The sequence below is a fragment of the Elephas maximus genome, chromosome 2 (assembly GCF_024166365.1).
Source record: "Elephas maximus indicus isolate mEleMax1 chromosome 2, mEleMax1 primary haplotype, whole genome shotgun sequence".
NCBI classification, from domain to species: Eukaryota; Metazoa; Chordata; class Mammalia; order Proboscidea; family Elephantidae; genus Elephas; species Elephas maximus.
Window position 1 is genome coordinate 219,544 of NC_064820.1, and position 19,452 is coordinate 238,995.

Below are 19,452 nucleotides of genomic sequence, written 5' to 3' on the forward strand. Positions count from 1 at the left end.
GCCGGTCCCCCGTCAGCCGATCCGCTCTGCGCAGGCGCGGTGCCCTCTTTCCCCTCCCCCGCCCCCGGAGCGACGCGGTGCGCAGGCGCAGTCTGCCGCAGGGGGGCTGGCGGGAGCGGCTGTGGTGGCGGACATGTCGGGGGCCCGGGTGTTGTCGCAGCTGCTGCGCGGCCGGCGCCTGGCGCTGATCCGGGCGGTGAGTCGGCGCCGCGGGCGGGCGGGAGCCGAGGCGGCGGCGGGACGGTCCCGGCGGAGCGGAGCCCGGTCCTGCGCCCCCTGGTCCCCGCGCCCACTGGGGTCGGGACGCGGCGGGGCGACGGTCCCCGGGGTGCGGGCTCCGGACGGAGCCGGCCGGGGAGCAGCCGGGGGACGGCCGGTGAGCCAGCCCGGGCGGAGTCGGCGCAGAGCCGCCGCGCTGCGTCCTGGTGAAGGTCACGACCTCGCGCGCCGCCCCGGCCGGATCCCTCCGCCGCACGGGTCCAGGGCCGGGGTCAGACCGGCAGCCCGGGGTCAGACCGGCAGCCCGAGGTCGTCCCCGCTCCAGGTCGCGGCGCGTCGGCTCGGGGAGGCGGCTCCGCCCAAGGTCACAGGGCGGCGGCGGCCGGCGGCGGCGTCGTCGTCGTCCTGAGCTCCCTGGGCCTCGGTGCGGTCCCCGCGGAGGGCTCGGCTGGGCGGCAGCTGCGGGCTGTCGGGTCTCGTCCGCGGCGGGAACGTCGTCGGTGCAGACCGGCGGGGAGAGCGCCGAGCGTCAGGCCGGCAGCGCGGGAGCAGGTCGGCGTCGCCCGAGGCCGGCTGGGACGGACCGTGCTCTGCTCTCGGAGCTGCCTTCGGCCGGGGCACCCGGCTGCTCCGCGCTCGGTGCTCGCGGTCGCGGCCGCGGGCGAGGGCGGAACTGAGCCGCCAGGGGCGCCTCAGGGTGAGAGGCGGGCTTGGGTCTTTACTGGCTTTAACTCTCATCTCGATGAAGGGAGTGAAAACTACTTTTCGTTCTCAAACGTACTTCTCGGAGCTTAAGGTTGGCTCCTTTTCTTGAAGAATCAAGAGTTTACAGAGGAACAGATTCGCAGATGAAGGGAAGGAAGAAGTTTATTATGGCCAGTTCAGAAATTTCTGCGGAAAATACGGGATAAAGATAATTAGATGATTTGAGTCCACAGAGAATTTTTTTAAATCATTTTGGTCATTTTTTTGTGGTGTTTCCGGGTCATTCTGTGTTTACTGCTGCTCTCAAGTTACAAAAGTATTCACCTCATTCTACTATTGTTTCCTTTTCATTGCCCCAGAGCACTGACAGTATTTGTAAACTCAAGTAGTTTAACACAGAGGGAAAAGGAAAACCTAGGACCTTAATTAACAGCGGTTAACAGCTCATTCTAGGTGAAGTTTTTCAAATCCTGTTACGTGGGCATCCAAGATGCTGTCTTAGTGTGAATCAATTTCTTTAAAGGATGGTTTTGAATATGTTTTAATGGTGTATGTAGAATTGCATTGTTTAGGCCCTCATAGCAGTCTTCTCCTTCCCAGGATGATTGTAATGCCAGTACCACGCAAGTCTACATCCTGTGCAGTGTTTTCCTGGCTCCAGTCTAGTTTTTAAAGTCACATTTGAAAACTAATGTGTTCCTGATACCTAACCTGGGTATTAATCTTAGTTCAGAGACTCTGGCGTTTTCCCTAAGGGTCTGTGTGGATACTGGGGAAAGTACAGGATCTGGAGTCAGACAGGCGGACCCTGGATGGAGTTTCTCAGTGGGGTTAATGCCGGCCACCTCCCGGGTGGTGAGGGTTCTGAGAGGTAACCTGTGTGAAACCTTTGTGGGGTCCTCATACCAGACCAGGCTCATGGTCAGGGCTCAGTAACCATGTGAACAGTATTTTAAGCTTCCTTATTTTAAAAAATAATAAACATTTAAATTTTTAATGAAAAGTATTACACACACATACACGCATCGTTATAAAAAATCAACTAGTACCGAAGGCCGTGTAAATAAAAAGAAAGTCTCTATCCTGCCGTTCTGCCCCCCCCCCACCACCTTTTATGAGAACAATTCTGAATTGTTTCTGCTGTTGGCCTGGTGCCAACAAACCAAACCCGATGTGGTCAAGTTAGCTCTGACTCCTAGGGATCCTACAGGACAGAGTAGAACTGCCCCATAGTGGATTGGAACCACTGACCTTCTGGTTAACCACTGCACCACCACTGCTCCGTTGACCCAGTACCCATATCTAGCTAATACGCAGGTTCATTTTTACTGATTTTAACTCTCCACTTGCTGATGGGTAAGGATTTAGTTCACTAAATTACCCTACTTCCCTTGCTCCCTCCTCCCAGCATAGCTATGTGACTATTTTTAGGTCCTTTTAGATTACTTTTGTAATTTTAAATCTTGTTTTTACAAACAAATCTCTTGTTCATGATTTATGAGGATCCTCCACTTTGTTAGACAGGGATGTTAGCATCTCTTCGTCCTTCACTTTTTTCTCCTTTCTACTGCAGAGCTTCAGTCACCTGTACTTTAATGCTATTGAGATTAATAGTGTTTACATTCCATTTTAGTAAAACTCTATCCTTTTTTATCATCCTCTTTAGTAAAGTCCCAGGAGGGAGGGAAAATACACAGGTGTAACTGGTCCACCGTCTTAAACCAAGTCCAGGTATTCCTAATAGTGTTATGATAGGTAGGTTTCCTCATTCTTCATGTTGCCTTGTTAGAAAATGTCTGGTAATTTCTCCTTAAGAGACAGACTAGTTAATGTAATTACACAAAATCAATTTTATCTAAAAACAGAAATTGGGTTAAAATTGAGCTCCTAAATTTCTAAAATCTCCCCCAAATCAGATACAGATGCAAAAGTTAGTGTCACTGTTCACTGGGATGGTGTGGTAATTTGCTAAAGATTTCATTATACTGGCTGCTGCTTTTCAGGCTAGGGGTGTGTGTGTGTGTGTGTGTGTGCGTGCGTGCGTGAACAAGAAACCAATAGGGACCTCGCTGTTTCTATTTTAATTTTACTTTCTTTTTCGAAATAAAGTTTTTGAAATTACGTTGCATATTCAGTTATAGCTGTTTTTTTGCTGTTACCGTATAATTATATTTTCTAAAACTTTTAAGAACATTTGTGTTAAAACTCTTTTAATGGCTTAATTCTTCATTAAAATATGATTTTTACCATTGGAAAAAATTATACTAAGGAAGAAAATCTTTGTTCTTTTTAGTTCACTTTCTGAAAAAAAAAATAAATTGGTTTATGTCAGTAAAAACAAAGAAAGGGGCTTAAAATGCAAATTGGGGAATTCAAGAATATCTGTTTAAACATCTATTTAAAAATATAAGAAACCACTTTGTGATTGGAGCTGTGAGTTAGAAGGCACCCTAGAGGTAGGATGCCCACAAATGACGGACCCCACAGGAAATCAGGGTGTCCGGCCCTACCTGAGCACCTTCACCTAATGGCTGGTCTGTTCATTTTCATACAGCTCTGTTTAGAGTTCATTTTATATTTTATAAAGCCCTCCTCCCTGCACGCCCCACTTGTTTGTCCTAGTTTTTACTTCACAGAATCATGTGTCTTCCAAATTGCGGAATACCTGAAAGCATCTCTTGTATCTCTTCTTCTTGTTGCTATATGTGCTTATTTCCTAAAACTGTTCTTTAGGACATTTTTAGAGCTCTTCATTTTATCAGTGGTCTTTTAAAGTGCAGTCACCAGAACAGAAAACAGCCTGTCCCATAGGTGGCTGGCCAGTCTTAGCACATGGAGAATGTCACCTCTTGTACTCTGGCCGTAATTTCGTACATACCAGTATCTCTTGAATAAATGTGTATAGGGTGGAACATTAGTGAGAGTTGCAGTGGCCAGGGGAAAGTGCCCTGGCAGAGGTAACCTCACCTGAGGAGGGAGTGGGGAGCAGGGTTCCCCACTCTCATATTCAGTGAAGGGTTAGCCCACATATTGCACCCGCTAGCTTTTACCAGGTGTCCCAGGACATAGGTCTTCCCATGTGCTGTTTAGTCTGTATGCCTAGTGCCTTTTCCAGTGGACCACAAACCTCTAACATTTAGAATTCCTAATAGATCCATGAAAGTGCCTCCTTGTTTGCAAAGCTCTCCTGCATATAGAATGCAGTGCGAACATCCTTGCTATTCTCCACTGTCACAAACTAAGAAATTAAAGTGGAAATCTCCCTCTGTCATCTTGTGTTGAATTAGAAGTTTCAGTCAGTCTCAGTTTGAGACAAATTTAATCCAGAACAGATTTTCCTAGAGTCAAGTTGGGTGAAGAGAAAGGTGGGGTGTGGCTGAGCCTCCCCTGCTTCCTCACACTCTCCTTCCCTCATTGTCCTTCCCTGGCCCTGCCCTGAGGGGTTTGTGGATGACTAGCACCTGGGGAGCATGGAAAGCTTAAATCACTGGCTGAGTGAGCACAGTCTGCCAGGGGAAGCTATAAGGAAGATCCTCCTCCCGCCTGTGTTTCTGACTCTTCTCTCCTTGGAGATGCTCACACTCCTTGTTTGTCTCAGCAGAGCCCAGCAACTTCCCAGATAAGAGCACGCCGTTTTCACTTCACTGTCGACGGAAACAAAAGGTCATCTGCTAAAGTTTCGGATTCAGTAAGTCCATGGCTTTTTCTTCCTTTTTATAAACATTTTTCTTGGGGTTAGAGGAGCTGTGATCTGTACCAAGTTCTAATATATATGAGTAACTTACAGGTCTCTTAGAGGAGGAAATTCTCACAGGCATCCAGTGCACAGGCAGATTATTTCTAGTATGTTGTTGCTGTTGTGTGCTATCGAGCTGATTCTGACTCAGAGGCCCTACAGGACAGAGTAGAACTGCCCCATACAGTTTTCTAGGCTGAAATCTTTATGGGAGCAGATTGCCAGGTCCTTTCTTCCATGGAACTGCTGGTGGGTTTGAACCACCAACCTGTGGTTAGCAGCCAAGCGCTTAATCATTCCACCACCAGGGCTCCTTTCCTGTATAACGACGCATTAATTGTGGTACAGATATGAAAATAGTTATAAATATTTTTTGCTTGTAGCTTCTGTGTAGTATGTATAAGGCAGATTTAAATTTAAATCAAGTAAAGCAACAAAATAACAAAGTACAAGTTAACAGTACTTAACTGGAATAGTTGAAGTCTGTTCAGAATGGGTTGTGCAGCCCTCTGGCACAGATACTTGTGTTCACCTTGCCTGTCCTGCTCTCTGTTGCTTCTTAAATAGCTCTTCACAATGCCATCTGCCTTCGTGTAGTGACTGTCACAAGCACTTTTCCCATAAGCTCACAGCAGCTCCTGTCAGTCCTCGTCACCCCCTCAGTCGCAAACACAGACTTGAGTTGTGGCTCTCAGTTTCAGGTCGTCACGTATGGATCCCAGGTGAAGAAGCATGACCCACCCTGCATCACGAACTTGGGCAGTCTAAGCACGTGTGCGGCCGTAGACAAAAAAATGAAGAAATGACCATTGGAAAGAAAAAACTACCTAGAGCTGATGTTTTGACTTGCGTTGTTGCTTCTCTTTGCTTCAGCTACCCCCAACCTTAGTGTCTGAGGCTGGGTTCTCTAGAGAAACAAAACCAGTGCAGCGTGTTAATATAGAGAGAGATTTATGTCAAGGAAATGGCTCACGCAGTTGTAGAGGCTGGAAAGTCCTAAGTCCATGGGTCAGGCTGGAGGCTTCTCTTGACTCATGTAGTTGCAGGGGCTGACAAATCCAAGATCCACAGGTCAGACAGCAGGCCTCTGGCTCACAGGGTGTGGAGTCTGACGCATCACAAGATCAGCAGGTAAGCTGCTAGCTCAGGTCCCAAGATTGGGAAGTGACATGAACAGGAGCTAGCTGCAGGATCCAGAGCAAGCAAAAGCCCACAAGCCTTGCCAGAAGATCCACCTATGTTGAATGCAGGCCACACCCCCAAGGAAGCTCCCTTTCAGCTAATTGGCTGCTCGCAGCAGATCCCATCATGGAGGTGATCACGTCATTATGCGACTGCCGAACTACATCATAACTGCCAAACCACTGAGAATCACGGTCCAGCCAAGTCAACACACAACCTTAAGTATCACACTTAGTAACCAGAATTGACACTTATGGTCTTAATCGTTAAGCTTTCTCAAAAGCAGATGATTTTGAGGGTGTGCCTTTGTGTTTTCGGCACTGTAGCTAACAGCAGGTTTCCTCCTTTGGCAGGCACCCTGCCCTCTGTGCTCAGACCCAGGACAAGTGGAGGCCCTTGGCCCATAAGCCTTGCTTTCCTCTGTCGCTTCTTCTGACTTTCACTTCCTTCATGCGACCTCACCGTAGCCACAGCTAAGAGCAGGTTGACGAGTGGGTTTTTCTTTTCCCAGATTTCGACTCAGTATCCAGTTGTGGATCATGAGTTTGACGCAGTTGTCGTCGGTGCTGGAGGGGCAGGTCTGCGAGCTGCGTTTGGCCTTTCAGAAGCAGGGTTCAATACAGCATGTATCTCAAAGCTCTTCCCCACCAGGTCCCACACTGTCGCAGCCCAGGTAAGAGAAGGAGTTTGCCTGGCTCTTTGAAAGCCCACGTGGCGTGAGTAGCCTCCGGTCCCACTTCCTGCCATAGCTCTCTTCTCTGCTTGCTCTGGCCCTGGCACATTTGGGCATACAATTGAGTAGGTTTATGTGCCAGATTCTAAACCAAATTTTTAAAGTATTAAGCATTTTACATATAACCCCTCGCTTAATCCTTCAAGAAGCATTTCAAGGAAGGTAGCTTTATCCCCACTTGACAGATCAGAGGCTGAGAGGTTGGACGTTGGCCCATGTCACTCAGCTGCTGAGGGATGAATCTGGTTGGGGCCTGTCATACCTCACTGCCTCCCTCAGCCGGCATGAGCCTGCCTCAGGCTAGAACATCAGACAGTCTGCTTGGTTGGGGCCCGGGGAGAGGGTGAGCTGTCGTGTACTGTTCCGTGGTGTGCTCTGTCTTTAGGGGGGCATCAATGCCGCTCTGGGCAACATGGAGGAGGACGACTGGAGGTGGCATTTCTATGACACCGTGAAGGGATCGGACTGGCTGGGGGACCAGGATGCCATCCACTACATGACAGAGCAGGCTCCCGCCTCGGTGGTTGAGGTAACGGGTTGGGGCCAGACTATTCCAGTGAGGCCAGGGGACCAAGGCAGATGTGCCAAAAGAAGGGAATGAGCTGATATAGCAAGGGGAATTTTTTCCTGCCTTTAATTATTCAAATTACTCAGGAAGAGATTTTTGTCTTTCTAAAGTGTCGACGTTTTTACATAAACAGAGTATGCCAGCTCTGGGTTTGCCAATCCGCATTAAGGTTGTTCAGTGTAAATCAGCCATGAGTGTCTTGACTGCTTTAGATTATGGTTTTTCCTTTTTTTTTTATGCTTCACAGCTAGAAAATTATGGCATGCCATTCAGCAGAACCGAAGATGGGAAGATTTACCAGCGTGCATTTGGCGGGCAGAGCCTCAAGTTCGGGAAGGGCGGGCAGGCCCACCGGTGCTGCTGTGTGGCCGACCGGACTGGCCACTCACTGCTGCACACGCTGTATGGCCGGGTAAGGCAGCAGGCGGGCAGGTAGCTCTGGCCAGGCAGCACATATGGACAACAGGCAGAAAGTTACATGTTTATCTGTTTTGGAAAATTCAATTGATAGCTATTACCTGCAAGGTTTGAAACTTGCAACTCTTTGTTCTGGAAATGTAATATCAGAGCAGATATTTTAAGGCCCTTCACCACCTCTGAGTTCCTAAATTGGTTTGTTTTAAGGCTTGCCTGTGAAAGCTGGAATCAGATTGGAGGGGCAGTGGTCATTGGGTAGTCAGACCAGCTTGGCATGGACGTAGACTGATGCCCTGACTCTGTACAGATCATTGATTGGTGAGTGTCAGGGCACCAGTGGCTTCCCGCTGCCAAGGGCTCTGAGACGTGTGCAGACCGCCCACCTGGGGAAGGTGGTGGTCGTGTCGCGGAGCCCACCCTGGTCGACCAGTCTGACCAGCCTATGCAGGACGGTGCTTTCTGCAGTGGTGGAAGTGTCCTCTCTGCACTGTCCAGTCGGGCAGCCACCAGCTGCACATGGCCGGTAGCACCCATATAGTGCAGTGCAAGCTGGACTGTGACCCGTGGTCCGTGGGCTTCGGCTCTGCACTTCCTAAGGGGGTTTAGCTTCTGTGCAGCTGCCTGCAGGAGGCGGGCAGAGAGCCTGGTGCTTACAGAAGTAAGACCGTGTCACGAGCACAGGAGGGATCCGGAGCCTGCAGCTTCACTTTCTAGAGCATGCGCTGAAACGCCAGCATTGTCTCCGTGTTTTGTTCCTGCTGCTGGACGTAGCAAGCCTTTTCGCTGTCTGTGATGTGGCGTGCTGTCGTTGGAGTGCACTGTGTTCCGTGGCCCCGTTGTTCCTTGACCTGTTCATATCAGGATCACTTTAAATGTCGGTTTAGTACTCATCCTAAGTTCAATTTAAAATGTGGGTCTTGTTTTTTCTTTTAGTCTCTGAGATATGACACCAGCTATTTTGTTGAGTATTTTGCCTTGGACCTTCTGATGGAGAATGGGGAGTGTCGTGGTGTCATTGCACTGTGCATAGAAGACGGGTCCATCCATCGCATACGTGCCAAGAACACTGTTGTTGCCACTGGGTAGGGATCTAACCCTCACTTTGTCACCGTTTTTATAGAGCAGTTGATGTCAGGGTTTCTTTACTCAAGCAGTAGTAGAGGTACTACCAAATGGTGGTTAAGATGTAGGCTGTGGACACGGCCTTGTGGAGGCACTGACCTTTGCCAGCTTGAGTTCCTCGCCTGTAGAGGGGACAGCAAAGCACCTGCCCCAGTGGTGGGCATGCACAGGTGGCCTGGTGGGCATTAGTGGTGGTCACCCAGTCCGGGTGGAGGACTGCAGGGTCAGAGGAGAAGCTGCTCCTGGAGAGCTGCCTGGCACACGCCTGTGTGACACCCCTTGCGTACAAGGGTGCTGTGTTTATACTTACTGCTGGTTGTTCCCACGAGGAAAATAAGTAAGTCTCATTTACACACTGTGTTATTTTGATCATTTTTAAATTTTAGTTATAAAAGTGACATGTATTCATCAGGGACACATTCAGGCAGTGTTAGAGAGGAAAATACAGTGGATGCCCTCCAACCCCTGACTCCAGAGCAGTGTCACCGCAGGCACACTGCTCCACGGTGGGGCGGGGGTCGGGGAGCTGTGTGGACATTGTGTCCTGGAGCAGCGCACACATGGGGCTGGCTGCACGGGCCACTCTCTGTTGCCCTACCCCTTCTGCAGTGCCCTCAAAGATGTGCTGACGGAGTCGCGTCTCTTTTAGGGGCTACGGGCGCACCTACTTCAGCTGCACTTCTGCCCACACCACCACCGGTGACGGGACCGGTATGGTCACCAGAGCAGGCCTGCCCTGCCAGGACCTGGAGTTTGTCCAGTTCCACCCCACAGGTAGGAGAGGATTATTCCAACACCTTCGTTCTCATCCCTCAGGTCCCAGTGTAAGTGCTGTTTCCTCAAGATATTCTCTCCTGACTCCCCAGAGCAACATAGGGCACTGTCCTATGCACTCCTCAAGCCTCGTGGTCGTGGCCCTCACCACAGTCGTGAATAAACGCTTTTCCAGTGTCCATCACACCCATTAGTTTGCACTGTGTGGGCAGGGCTCCATTCTGCTTGCTGCTGTGTACACAGCCAGACAAGCATAGTCAGTATTGGGTGTGGCCCACAGACCCGGCCACAGCGAGGGCTCAAGGTGGGGAGGGCCAGTCCTGGGGTGGGCTCGTCTCAGCTGTGTGGGAGAATCCAACAGACAGTTGGAGATACAAGCATGGGACTGGGAAGGGAGGTCTAGGCTGAGGTGTAGGTTTATGTCTTTAGCACATGAGCATGAAGTTAAAGTGTTACCCAGAAGCAGGAGAAAGGACAAGCAAAACAGAAAGAATCCAGGATTAGATTCATTCTCGCACTGTCCGCAGGCACTCTAAGCACCAGGCTTTGTCCTTTAGTCTGTGTTTCACCTTGTTCAAATTTTGTTTGTCGTCTCTTACGGTCTATCACCAGACAAGACCTGCACTGAGATCTCTGTGGGGCACATCACAGCCACAGAGCCCAAGAGTCAGGCCAGGCCCCTCTTGTGTCATTGCATTCTCCCTGTCCCCGTGGGTGGAAAAAACGCATCTGTCCTTTCTAATTACTGTGTTTATCCAGCAAACCTCACAGAGGCTGCTCTATGAACCCTCCTGTGACTTATTTAGAGTTGCATTTCTTATGCTTCCTTTTAACATGTAAGAAATAAACCACTGAAAACACACCATGAGGTTAGGGACACCGAGAGCCAGGTAAAGTGCAGGAATTCTCGTTCTTGTTTGAAAGCAAAATAACTGTGAACTAAAAGTAGGTTTGCATTCAAGTCACATCTAAGTTTTTTCAGTCTCCTTTGTTAAAATTCAGGACCTTGGGTTCCTGGATTCTCATCAGTAAGACACCAAGGCGTGTTTGAGAAGGCAGATGGACCACATTGGCCAGGCCTGTGTTTGGGTTCTGCCCCTCCCAGCTCAGTGACCTGGGCCAAGTTACTAATTTTCTGGGGGTCATTGTAAAATGGAATGAGCTAGAAGTCCGCAAGTCCAGTGTTGGCATTGACCATAGTGACTGTCGCTTGGTTACTTCAGATGTGAGTCTTCCAAGCTGGCTGTTCTTATCGAAAATAGTCACCACAGTTTCATGGTGCAAAAGAATGTCCAAAAATTAAAATTTGAAACATTCAACATATATTTGGTTGTTGTAAAAAATTAAAAATATATCGTTAGCTTTCGGCAGCTCTCTGTTGATCATTCGTGGGGTTCCCCTTCCCCCTGGTCAGCCCCGCTCTCCACAGCATCTTTCTCACTGTTAGTTTGGTTGGTACTTTCTGAGATGGAAACATTCTACTTTTCCTTATCCTTTCCCGTCTTCTTACTCTGTTTTGAGTGTAATGCCCTTTTCATATTCTTTTTTCTCTATCCAGGAATGTTTTGAGAAAGATGCTATGCATTTGAATTACAACTCATGGTGACCGGTAGGTTATAAATGTTTAATTGGGTCTTTTTGCAGGCATATACGGTGCTGGCTGTCTGATCACGGAAGGGTGCCGTGGAGAGGGGGGCATCCTTATTAACAGTCAGGGCGAGAGGTTCATGGAGAGATACGCACCTGTTGCAAAGGACCTGGCTTCCAGAGACGTCGTGTCTCGCTCCATGACGCTAGAAATCCGTGAAGGAAGGTTTGTTTAAGCTTTCTGCAGAGATGTCATTTTACACACACGCGCGCACCCACACGCACACGCAGTTGACATCTCCACCCTATCTGTGCACGCGCAGACACGTAAACGCGCACACGCAGACACGTGCAGTGAACACGCAGACACGTGCGGTGAACACGTGCACGTGCAGCAGACACGTGTGGTGAACGCCCTGCCCATGTATGCTTGTGCAGATGTGGGTGCACAGTTAACTTCATTAAGATTCTCTGGTTAGTGCCTGTTTGTGAAGTTTCTCTAAAGACCTAAATTCTTAGAATTCTAACCAATGTGATGGTAATTTTTCTCAAATTTGTGGAACATAACAGGTATGTAACAGAGAGGCAGACACCCCCAGAGTCAGTGGGGGGCACACACCCTCAACCTGGCCAACTAGCATGTGAGCCCTGCATGTTGTGTGTGTTAACACTGCTGGGGGTTTTGGTAACCTTTGAGGTATGTGGGTTAATTGCCCTTCAGAAGCAGCTTCTGGCTGTTTTAGTGCTTAACGCCATTCCTTGCGTATGGTGACACTTGCAAGGTGTTGTGGGATGACTCTTCAGCTTGAAATGAGGGACAGCCTTTATATCAAAGTGTAGAGGTTCTACATTTTAATATAAAAGGTGAAGAGAAGTCAAATGGTTCTTCGGAGTATTGGGCGCAAGAGGACTTTCTAGTGCATTTATCAAGGAAAACATAGCAAATTGTTCTTCCCCCAAACCTGGTGTGGAAGCCACGTGTTCACCACCCTCTTGGCATCTCAGCAGTGCCTGGCATCCAGTAGATGTTTAGAAGATGTACGCCGGGCGAGTGATCCTTCCTAGGTTCTGGATGAGCATGGAATGTTGTTTTCCCTCTTCTAGAAAAACACCTTGCCTGAATATAGCATTCAGCCAAAACAAAACCCACTGCCATTGAGTCAATTGACTCAGAGAGACCCTGTGGGACAGAGTAGAACCACCCCATAGGGTTTCCAAGGCTGTCATCTTTATGGAAGCAGACTGCCACATCTTTGTCCTGCGGAGCAGCTGGTGGGTTCCAGCCACCAAACTTTGAGTTGGCAGCTGAGCACTTAACCACTGCGCCACCAGGGCTCCTTGAGTATAGCATTAACACCATTAGTTTTGTGTTAGGCAGCTGATAGGATGGACGTGATGTACGTGGTAAAGGCTAAATCGGGTTTTGTGTCCGTGTTTAGCAGTGGGAGATTGCTTCTCCTATGAAGAACATGTTTGACAATGCCGCACTGTTTTGTTTTTAATCCTTTAATAAAGGATTGTGTATCTGTACTGTATTTAAGGGTTTATTGACACAGAAACAAAGATAAAGTCAGTATTTAGGATAGTTAACAGTTTAACAGTTTATCTTATAAAATTACTATTTTTACTGTTTTTTGCTCCTTGTAAAACTGCTGACGTTCTGAGAAATAATTACCTGAGATCATAAACTGTGTTTTGCTACAAATGCAGGGAAATCATGTGACTCAGTAATTTCAGGTCTTGAATTCGCTATAATGAAATGTAACTCTTAGTGTTCTTGCCTTGTTTGTCACAGAGGTTGTGGTCCTGAGAAGGACCACGTCTACCTGCAGCTGCACCACCTCCCCCCCGAGCAGCTGGCCATGCGCCTGCCGGGCATCTCGGAGACAGCCATGATCTTCGCCGGCGTGGATGTCACCAAGGAGCCCATCCCTGTGCTCCCAACAGTGCACTACAACATGGGCGGCATCCCCACCAACTACCGGGGCCAGGTGACAGCTTGGGGTGCCCAACTGGTGCTCATTAAGGGGAGGTGGACACTTCTCAGAGAGCCGTGCCGTCTGAGGCTGCGGCTTGTTCCCACATGCGCTGCAGAAGGGCAGAGGAGAGGCCTCAGTTGTACTCCAGTTTGTTCGTTTGTTCTTTAATAGCAATTAGTTATTGAGCTTTGTTAATTCCGCCATAGTACATAGTCACTGCGAGGTAGGTAAGTAGGAATTGTTAGTTTTACATTATTGATGAGTAATAAGTGACGAGCCTGAAACTCAGTATTCCAACTCTGAGTTTAGCATCCTTCCATCCTGCTGTGCTGCCTTTGCACGGATCATGCGTCACAGAGTCTGGGTGTAAAGGGGGTCCAGACAGCCAGAGTTGGGGTGTTGACACAGGATTGAGGTCACAAGTGCCAGGTTTTGGGTACTATTCAGGCAGAGTGAGGGAGCGTTCAGAAAGGCCAACCAGCAGGGCGGAGGGAGGAGAGCGTGGGGCTGAGAGCTCAGTGGTCCGTGGAGGACTGACTGAGACGCAGACATACCCTAGAGAAGCACGCCTGTGGGGACTGCCCGTAAGAGACACTGATGCAGTAACATCCTGCCCTAACTCTGTCCTTGCACAGGTTTTGAAGCACGTGAATGGCCAGGACCAGGTCGTGCCAGGCCTGTACGCCTGTGGAGAGGCTGCCTGTGCCTCGGTACATGGTGCCAACCGCCTTGGGGCAAACTCGCTCCTGGACCTGGTTGTCTTCGGCAGGGCCTGTGCCCTGAGTATCGCAGAGTCCTACAAACCCGGTATGTGCATGCTATCTTCAGATGGACAGGCTAGCTCAGGTTCAGCAAGAGGCTGCAGTCTTGGTTTATAATTGGAGATTGGCTTAATGATCGTACAGTGGTAGCCTAGCTTTTGGTGTTTTCTAGAAGTGAAGGAGCAGAGAAATCCAGAGATTACACAGTGGTAGAATTGAAACCAGACATGGTAGAGGAGAGGTATTGATGGTTATGAAGGGAAATTTTTTTGGTCAGATTTTTTTTTCACATTCATTGTTTTGCTTGGAAAAGTCACTATTGGGAAATTGTTATTTTGAGAGTAAATTTATCACATCTTAGCTCCTCTGACTGATGCACATAGCTGAGCACTTGGCTTCTGACTAAAGGTTGGAGATTAAAGACCACCCAGAGGCGCCTCGGAATTAAGTCCTGGCAATCTACTTCCGAAAGGTTACAGCAATTAAAAACCCACTGGAGAGTAGTTCTGCTCTGACACAAACGGGGTTGCCTGAGTCAGAATCAGCTCACTGATAACTGTTTTATGATTATTATATATTATTTGTCTGATACGAACTATTTGCAATGAAATATTTTAAACTGTAGGGGTAGATGGATATTGAACTTGTTGGTGAGTATAGAAAAATAGGCCTTTCTAAAAGCATAATATACTTAGTCTTTATCAAAGGAGAAAGGGGTGACTTAATGGAAACAAAGGATTGGGTCATGGTTCCCTGTTCAAAGACAGAAAAGATTTCCTTTCTTCTTGTGGTAACCTAAAATAATTTGCAGGAGAAAACAGTATTATCTGCACTAATTAAGTCTGGTTAAGTACCATGAACAGCAGGACCGTTTCTGTTGCTCTGAGCTTCTGAAGTGCCTTTCTCCTCACCTTGCCTGCTCTGCACAGAAGGACATCAGGGTCGGGGTGAGGCACTGTTCTGGCTTCAGGGACTGGAGCCGCAGCCCACACATTCTCCAGAGCATTTCATTGGTGTTCAGTGCTCTGAAATATGAGTAGTAGTAGCATCAGAACCTGTCTAATTCAGGGGAGATAATGACCAGGATCAGCCCAGATTTGATCCCTATGAGATGGAAGTCGACGTACTTCCACTCTAACCTTTTTATCAACTCTAAAACCAGCTATCCTCCCCACAGCACCCTCTACTTCTCTGCTGAGTTCGATAATTCATTGTAATAGTCACACAGAACTAAGAGAGCATACTTTATTGTTAAGTGATTTATTAAGGAAGTAACGGGGTACAACCTGGGATCAGGATCTTTAGGCAACAGTCAGGATCAGGAAGCACGTAGGCAAAAGTCTGGAAGGCTCCCCCGAAGAGACCACATCCCTCCCTTCTTCAGTGAAGGACAGCTCCCTTACCTTCTCAGCCGTGCAAGCAAGCAGACCCTTCTTCGTGCCATGCAAACCCCCTCAGCTGTGCAGGCCTCCTCTTGGCCCCTTCAGGACAGGCCTCTGTGCCTTGGTCTCTCTGCTGGGCAAACCCCCTCAGCTGTGCAGGCCTCCTCTTGGCCCCTTCAGGAGAGGCCTCTGTGCCTTAGTCTCTGCCGTGCGTACCCCCTCAGCTGTGCAGGCCTTCTCTTGACCCTTTCAGGGCAGGCCCCTGTGCTTCGGTCTCTGCCGTCGTCCTCTCCAGCACCAACTGACCCAGCTCACAGCCAGCGTAGCAGCTGTGTTGAGCTCTCTTACCTGTATTCCCAGCGGCAGGTCTCTGCCATCACTACCGACTTTGCTTCTGGGCCTGTTGCCGCCGCTCTGCCACAAGGCCCTTTCCAGGTCTCTTACTGTCTGTCTTCAGTGTTAACAGCCTTTCACCTGTGTTACAGCTGTTTTAGGAGGTTCTTCACCTCCTTTCTCACTCTGCTCCTTCTCTTTTCTCTCTTCTTTCTTCTTTTGTCTGTCCATCTCTCTGGTATTGGCTGCATATATAAGCAAACTCATTGTCAATTTTAAGGCATGGCCCTCCACCACGGCTGTGAACTGACCAATCCTCTGTGTATAGGCCACAGATACTTCATTTGCACACTAGGCCATAGTCACTTCTTTGCATAGCCTGTAGTCAAATCCCTGCAAGCTGATTACCAATCACAGCTCAGGCTATACAGCCCAGGACCAGACAAAAAGTATCAAGCCACAAGTTTATAGCTTACCCAGGAAATGTCAATCAATCTGGACAAAAGTAACAAATCCTCTGGGGTAGAAAACTAGGGCAAAGGTAACTTCTCATGGGTTAGGGGAAAAAATTATCAAGCTGTTTGAACCAAAGCAAGAGGCCACATAAAGGAACTCATTTTACTGCAACTGTGAATACCAGCTCTGCCATTTTTATACAGGAAATGCTTTTTGTATGACTTTTTAAATTGGTGAAAGTGATAATACAGAAACTTGCACAATCCTGATTAACCTGCCAATTAAATATGGCCCCTAGTTGACAAGAGTAGCAAGGATGGTGGTTTGGGACCATGGTTTCAGGAGACTTTTCGGTCAATTGGCATAACAAAGTTTGATTAAGAAAATGTTCTTAAAAGAAAGTCACCAAGACATAATGTAATCAAACTTACCAAAACCAAATAAAAAGAGAGAATTTTAAGAGCAGCTAGGGATATAGGAAAAGTCACCTACAAAGGAGACTTGATAAGAATAAGCTCCGACTACTTGGGAGAAACCATGCAGGAAAGAAGGCAATGGGATGACTTATATAAAGTGTTGAAGGAAGAAAATTGCCAGCCAAGAATCATATATCCAGCAAAACTGTCTCTTAAATATAAAGGTGAAATTAGGACATTTCCAGATAAACAGAAGGTTAGGGAATTCATAAAAACCAAACCAAAACAAGAAATACTAAAGGGGGTTCTTTGGTTAGAAAACCAATAACGTCAGGTATCAACCCAAGACTAGAACACTGGACAGAGGAATCAGATTTCAACCCAGGCAGGGAAATCACAATAAATCAAGAGAGAAAAATGCTCAAAACAGGGAAACAGCAATGTTATTAGTACAAGAAGACAACATTAAAACAATGAAGAGGGACTGAGAAATGTAGTCATAGATCTTTCACATGGAGAGGAAGACAAGGCGATACAAAGAAATAAAAGTTAAATTTAGAAAACTGCAGGTAAATATTAAGGTAACCACAAAGGAGACAGACTATCCAACACATCAAAATAAAATACAAGAAAAAAAGACTCTGGAGAAACAAAATCAACAACGATGAATATGAGGAAAAGACAATATATAAACTACTCAACACAAAAATTAAGTGGGAAAAAGAAACTGTCAACAACACAAAAAAAGACATCAAAATGACAGCACTAAATTCATACCTATCCATAATTACGCTGAATGTCAATGGACTAAATGCACCAATAAAGAGACAGAGAGTTGCAGAATGGATAAACACAATGTTTCTTTTCCCCCACAAGAGATGCAAACTAAAACTCAAAGGATGGAAAAAATATATCAAGCAAACAATCAAAAAGGAGTGGCAGTATTAATTTCTGACAAAACAGACCTTAAATCCACCACAAAGGATAAGGAATGACACTATATAACGATAAAAGGGACAGTATATTAGGAGGATAGAACCATATTATTTGTGCACCCAGTGACAGGGCTGAAAGATACATAAACTCTAACAGGACTGAAAAGTGAGATAGACAGCTTCATAATTATAGTAGGAGACATCAACACACCACTTTCAGTGAAGGACAGGACACTTAGAAAGAAGCTCAATAAAGACATGGAAGATCTAAATGCCAGAATCAAACAACTTGACCTCATGGACATACACAGAACACACCACTTAAGAGCAGTCAAGTATACTTTGTTTTCTAGTGCGCATGGAACGTTGTCTAGAATAGACCACATATTAGGTCATAAAGCAAGCCTTAGCAGAATATAAAACATCAAATATTACAAAACATCTTCTCTGACCAAAAGGCCATAAAAGTAGAAATGAGTAACAGAAAAAGCAGGGAAAAGAAATCAAACACTTGGAAACTGAACAATACCCTGCTCAAAAAAGCCTGGGTTGTAGAAAACATTAAGGATGGAATGAAGAGATTCATAGAATCCAATGAGAATAAGAACACTTCCTATCAGAACCTTTGGGACACAGCAAAAGCAGTGCTTAGAGGTCAACTTAGTAAATGCACACATCCAAAAAGAAGAAAGGGCCAAAATCAAAGAATTATCCCTACAAACTGAACAAATAGAGCAACAAAAGAAATCCTTAGGCACCAGAAGAAAGCACATAATAAAAACTAGAGCAGAATTAAATGAAATAGAAAACAGAAAAACAATTGAAAGAGTTAACAAGACCAGAAGTTGGTTCTTTGAAAAAACTAGCAAAATTGATAAATGGGCCAAACTGACAAAAGAAAACCAGGAGAGGAAGCAAATAACCCAAATAAGAAATGAAATGGGCAATATTACAACAGACCCAAATGAAATTAAAAGAATCATATCAGATTACTACGAAAAATTGTACTCTAACAAATTTGAAAACTTGGAAGAAATGGATGAATTCCTAGAAACACACTACCTACCTAAACTAACACAAACGAGGTAGAACAACTAAATAGGCCTATAAGAAGAGAAGAGATTGAAAGGTAATCAAAAAACTCCCAACAAGAACAAGCCCCGACCCGGATGGCCTCACTGCGGAGTTCTACCAAACTTTCAGAGAAGAGTTAACACTACTACTAAAACTACTACTAAAGGTATTTCAGAGCATAGAAAAGAACAGAATACTCCCCAACTCATTCTATGAAGCCAGCATATCCCTGATACCAAAGCCAGGTAAAGACACCACAAAAAAAAAAGAAAATTACAGATCTACATCCCTCATGAGGAAAACCTGGTGGCGTAGTGTTTTAGTGCTACGTCTGCTAACCAAAACATCTACAGTTCGAATCCGCCAGGTGCTCCTTAGAAGCTCTACAGGGCAGTTCTACTCTGTCCTATAGGGTCATTATGAGTCGGAATCGACTTGACGGCAGTGGATTTGGTTTTTTGGTTATCCCTTATGAACTTAGATGCAAAACTTTTCAAAAAAAAATTCTAGGCAATAGAATTCAACAACATATCAAAAAATAATTCACCATGACCAAGTGGGATTAATACCAGGTTTGCAGGGATGGTTCAACATTAGAACAACAATGTAATCCCCCATATAAATAAAAGACAAGAACTACATGATTTTATCAATTCATGCAGAAAAGGCGTTTGACAAAGTTCAACACCCATTCATGATAAAAACTCAGCAAAATAGAAATAGAAGGTAAATTTCTCAGCATAATAAAGGGGCATTTCTACAAAGCCAATATCATCCTAAATGGAGAGAGTCTGAAAGCATTCACCTTGAGAATGGGAACCAGACAAGGATGCCCTTTATCACCACTCTTATTCGACATTGTGCTGGAGGTCCTAGCCAGAGCTATTAGGCTAGATAAAGAACTAAAGGGCATCCAGATTGGTACGAAAGAAGTAGAAGTATCTTTGTTTGCAGATGACATGATCTTACACTACTAAAGAAAACTACTGAAGCTAATAGAAGAGTTCAGCAGAGTGTCAGATTACAAGATAAACATACAAAAATCAGTTGGATTCTTCTACACCAACAAAAAG

At 46.5% G+C, this 19,452-nt stretch overlaps 1 protein-coding gene across 1 annotated transcript in view; it reads left to right on the forward strand.

The window, feature by feature from the left end:
- Positions 1 to 76: 76 nt before the first annotated feature.
- SDHA (succinate dehydrogenase complex flavoprotein subunit A) overlaps positions 77 to 19,452 on the forward strand; it is a 38,747-nt gene continuing 19,371 nt past the window's right edge. The window contains exons 1-10 of the mRNA XM_049859453.1: positions 77 to 196; positions 4,526 to 4,612; positions 6,354 to 6,515; positions 6,961 to 7,104; positions 7,391 to 7,555; positions 8,494 to 8,642; positions 9,332 to 9,456; positions 11,101 to 11,269; positions 12,839 to 13,034; positions 13,658 to 13,829. Coding sequence (XP_049715410.1) covers positions 134 to 196; positions 4,526 to 4,612; positions 6,354 to 6,515; positions 6,961 to 7,104; positions 7,391 to 7,555; positions 8,494 to 8,642; positions 9,332 to 9,456; positions 11,101 to 11,269; positions 12,839 to 13,034; positions 13,658 to 13,829 — 1,432 coding nt within the window. The 5' untranslated portion in view covers positions 77 to 133. The remainder of the gene's footprint in view (positions 197 to 4,525; positions 4,613 to 6,353; positions 6,516 to 6,960; positions 7,105 to 7,390; positions 7,556 to 8,493; positions 8,643 to 9,331; positions 9,457 to 11,100; positions 11,270 to 12,838; positions 13,035 to 13,657; positions 13,830 to 19,452) is intronic.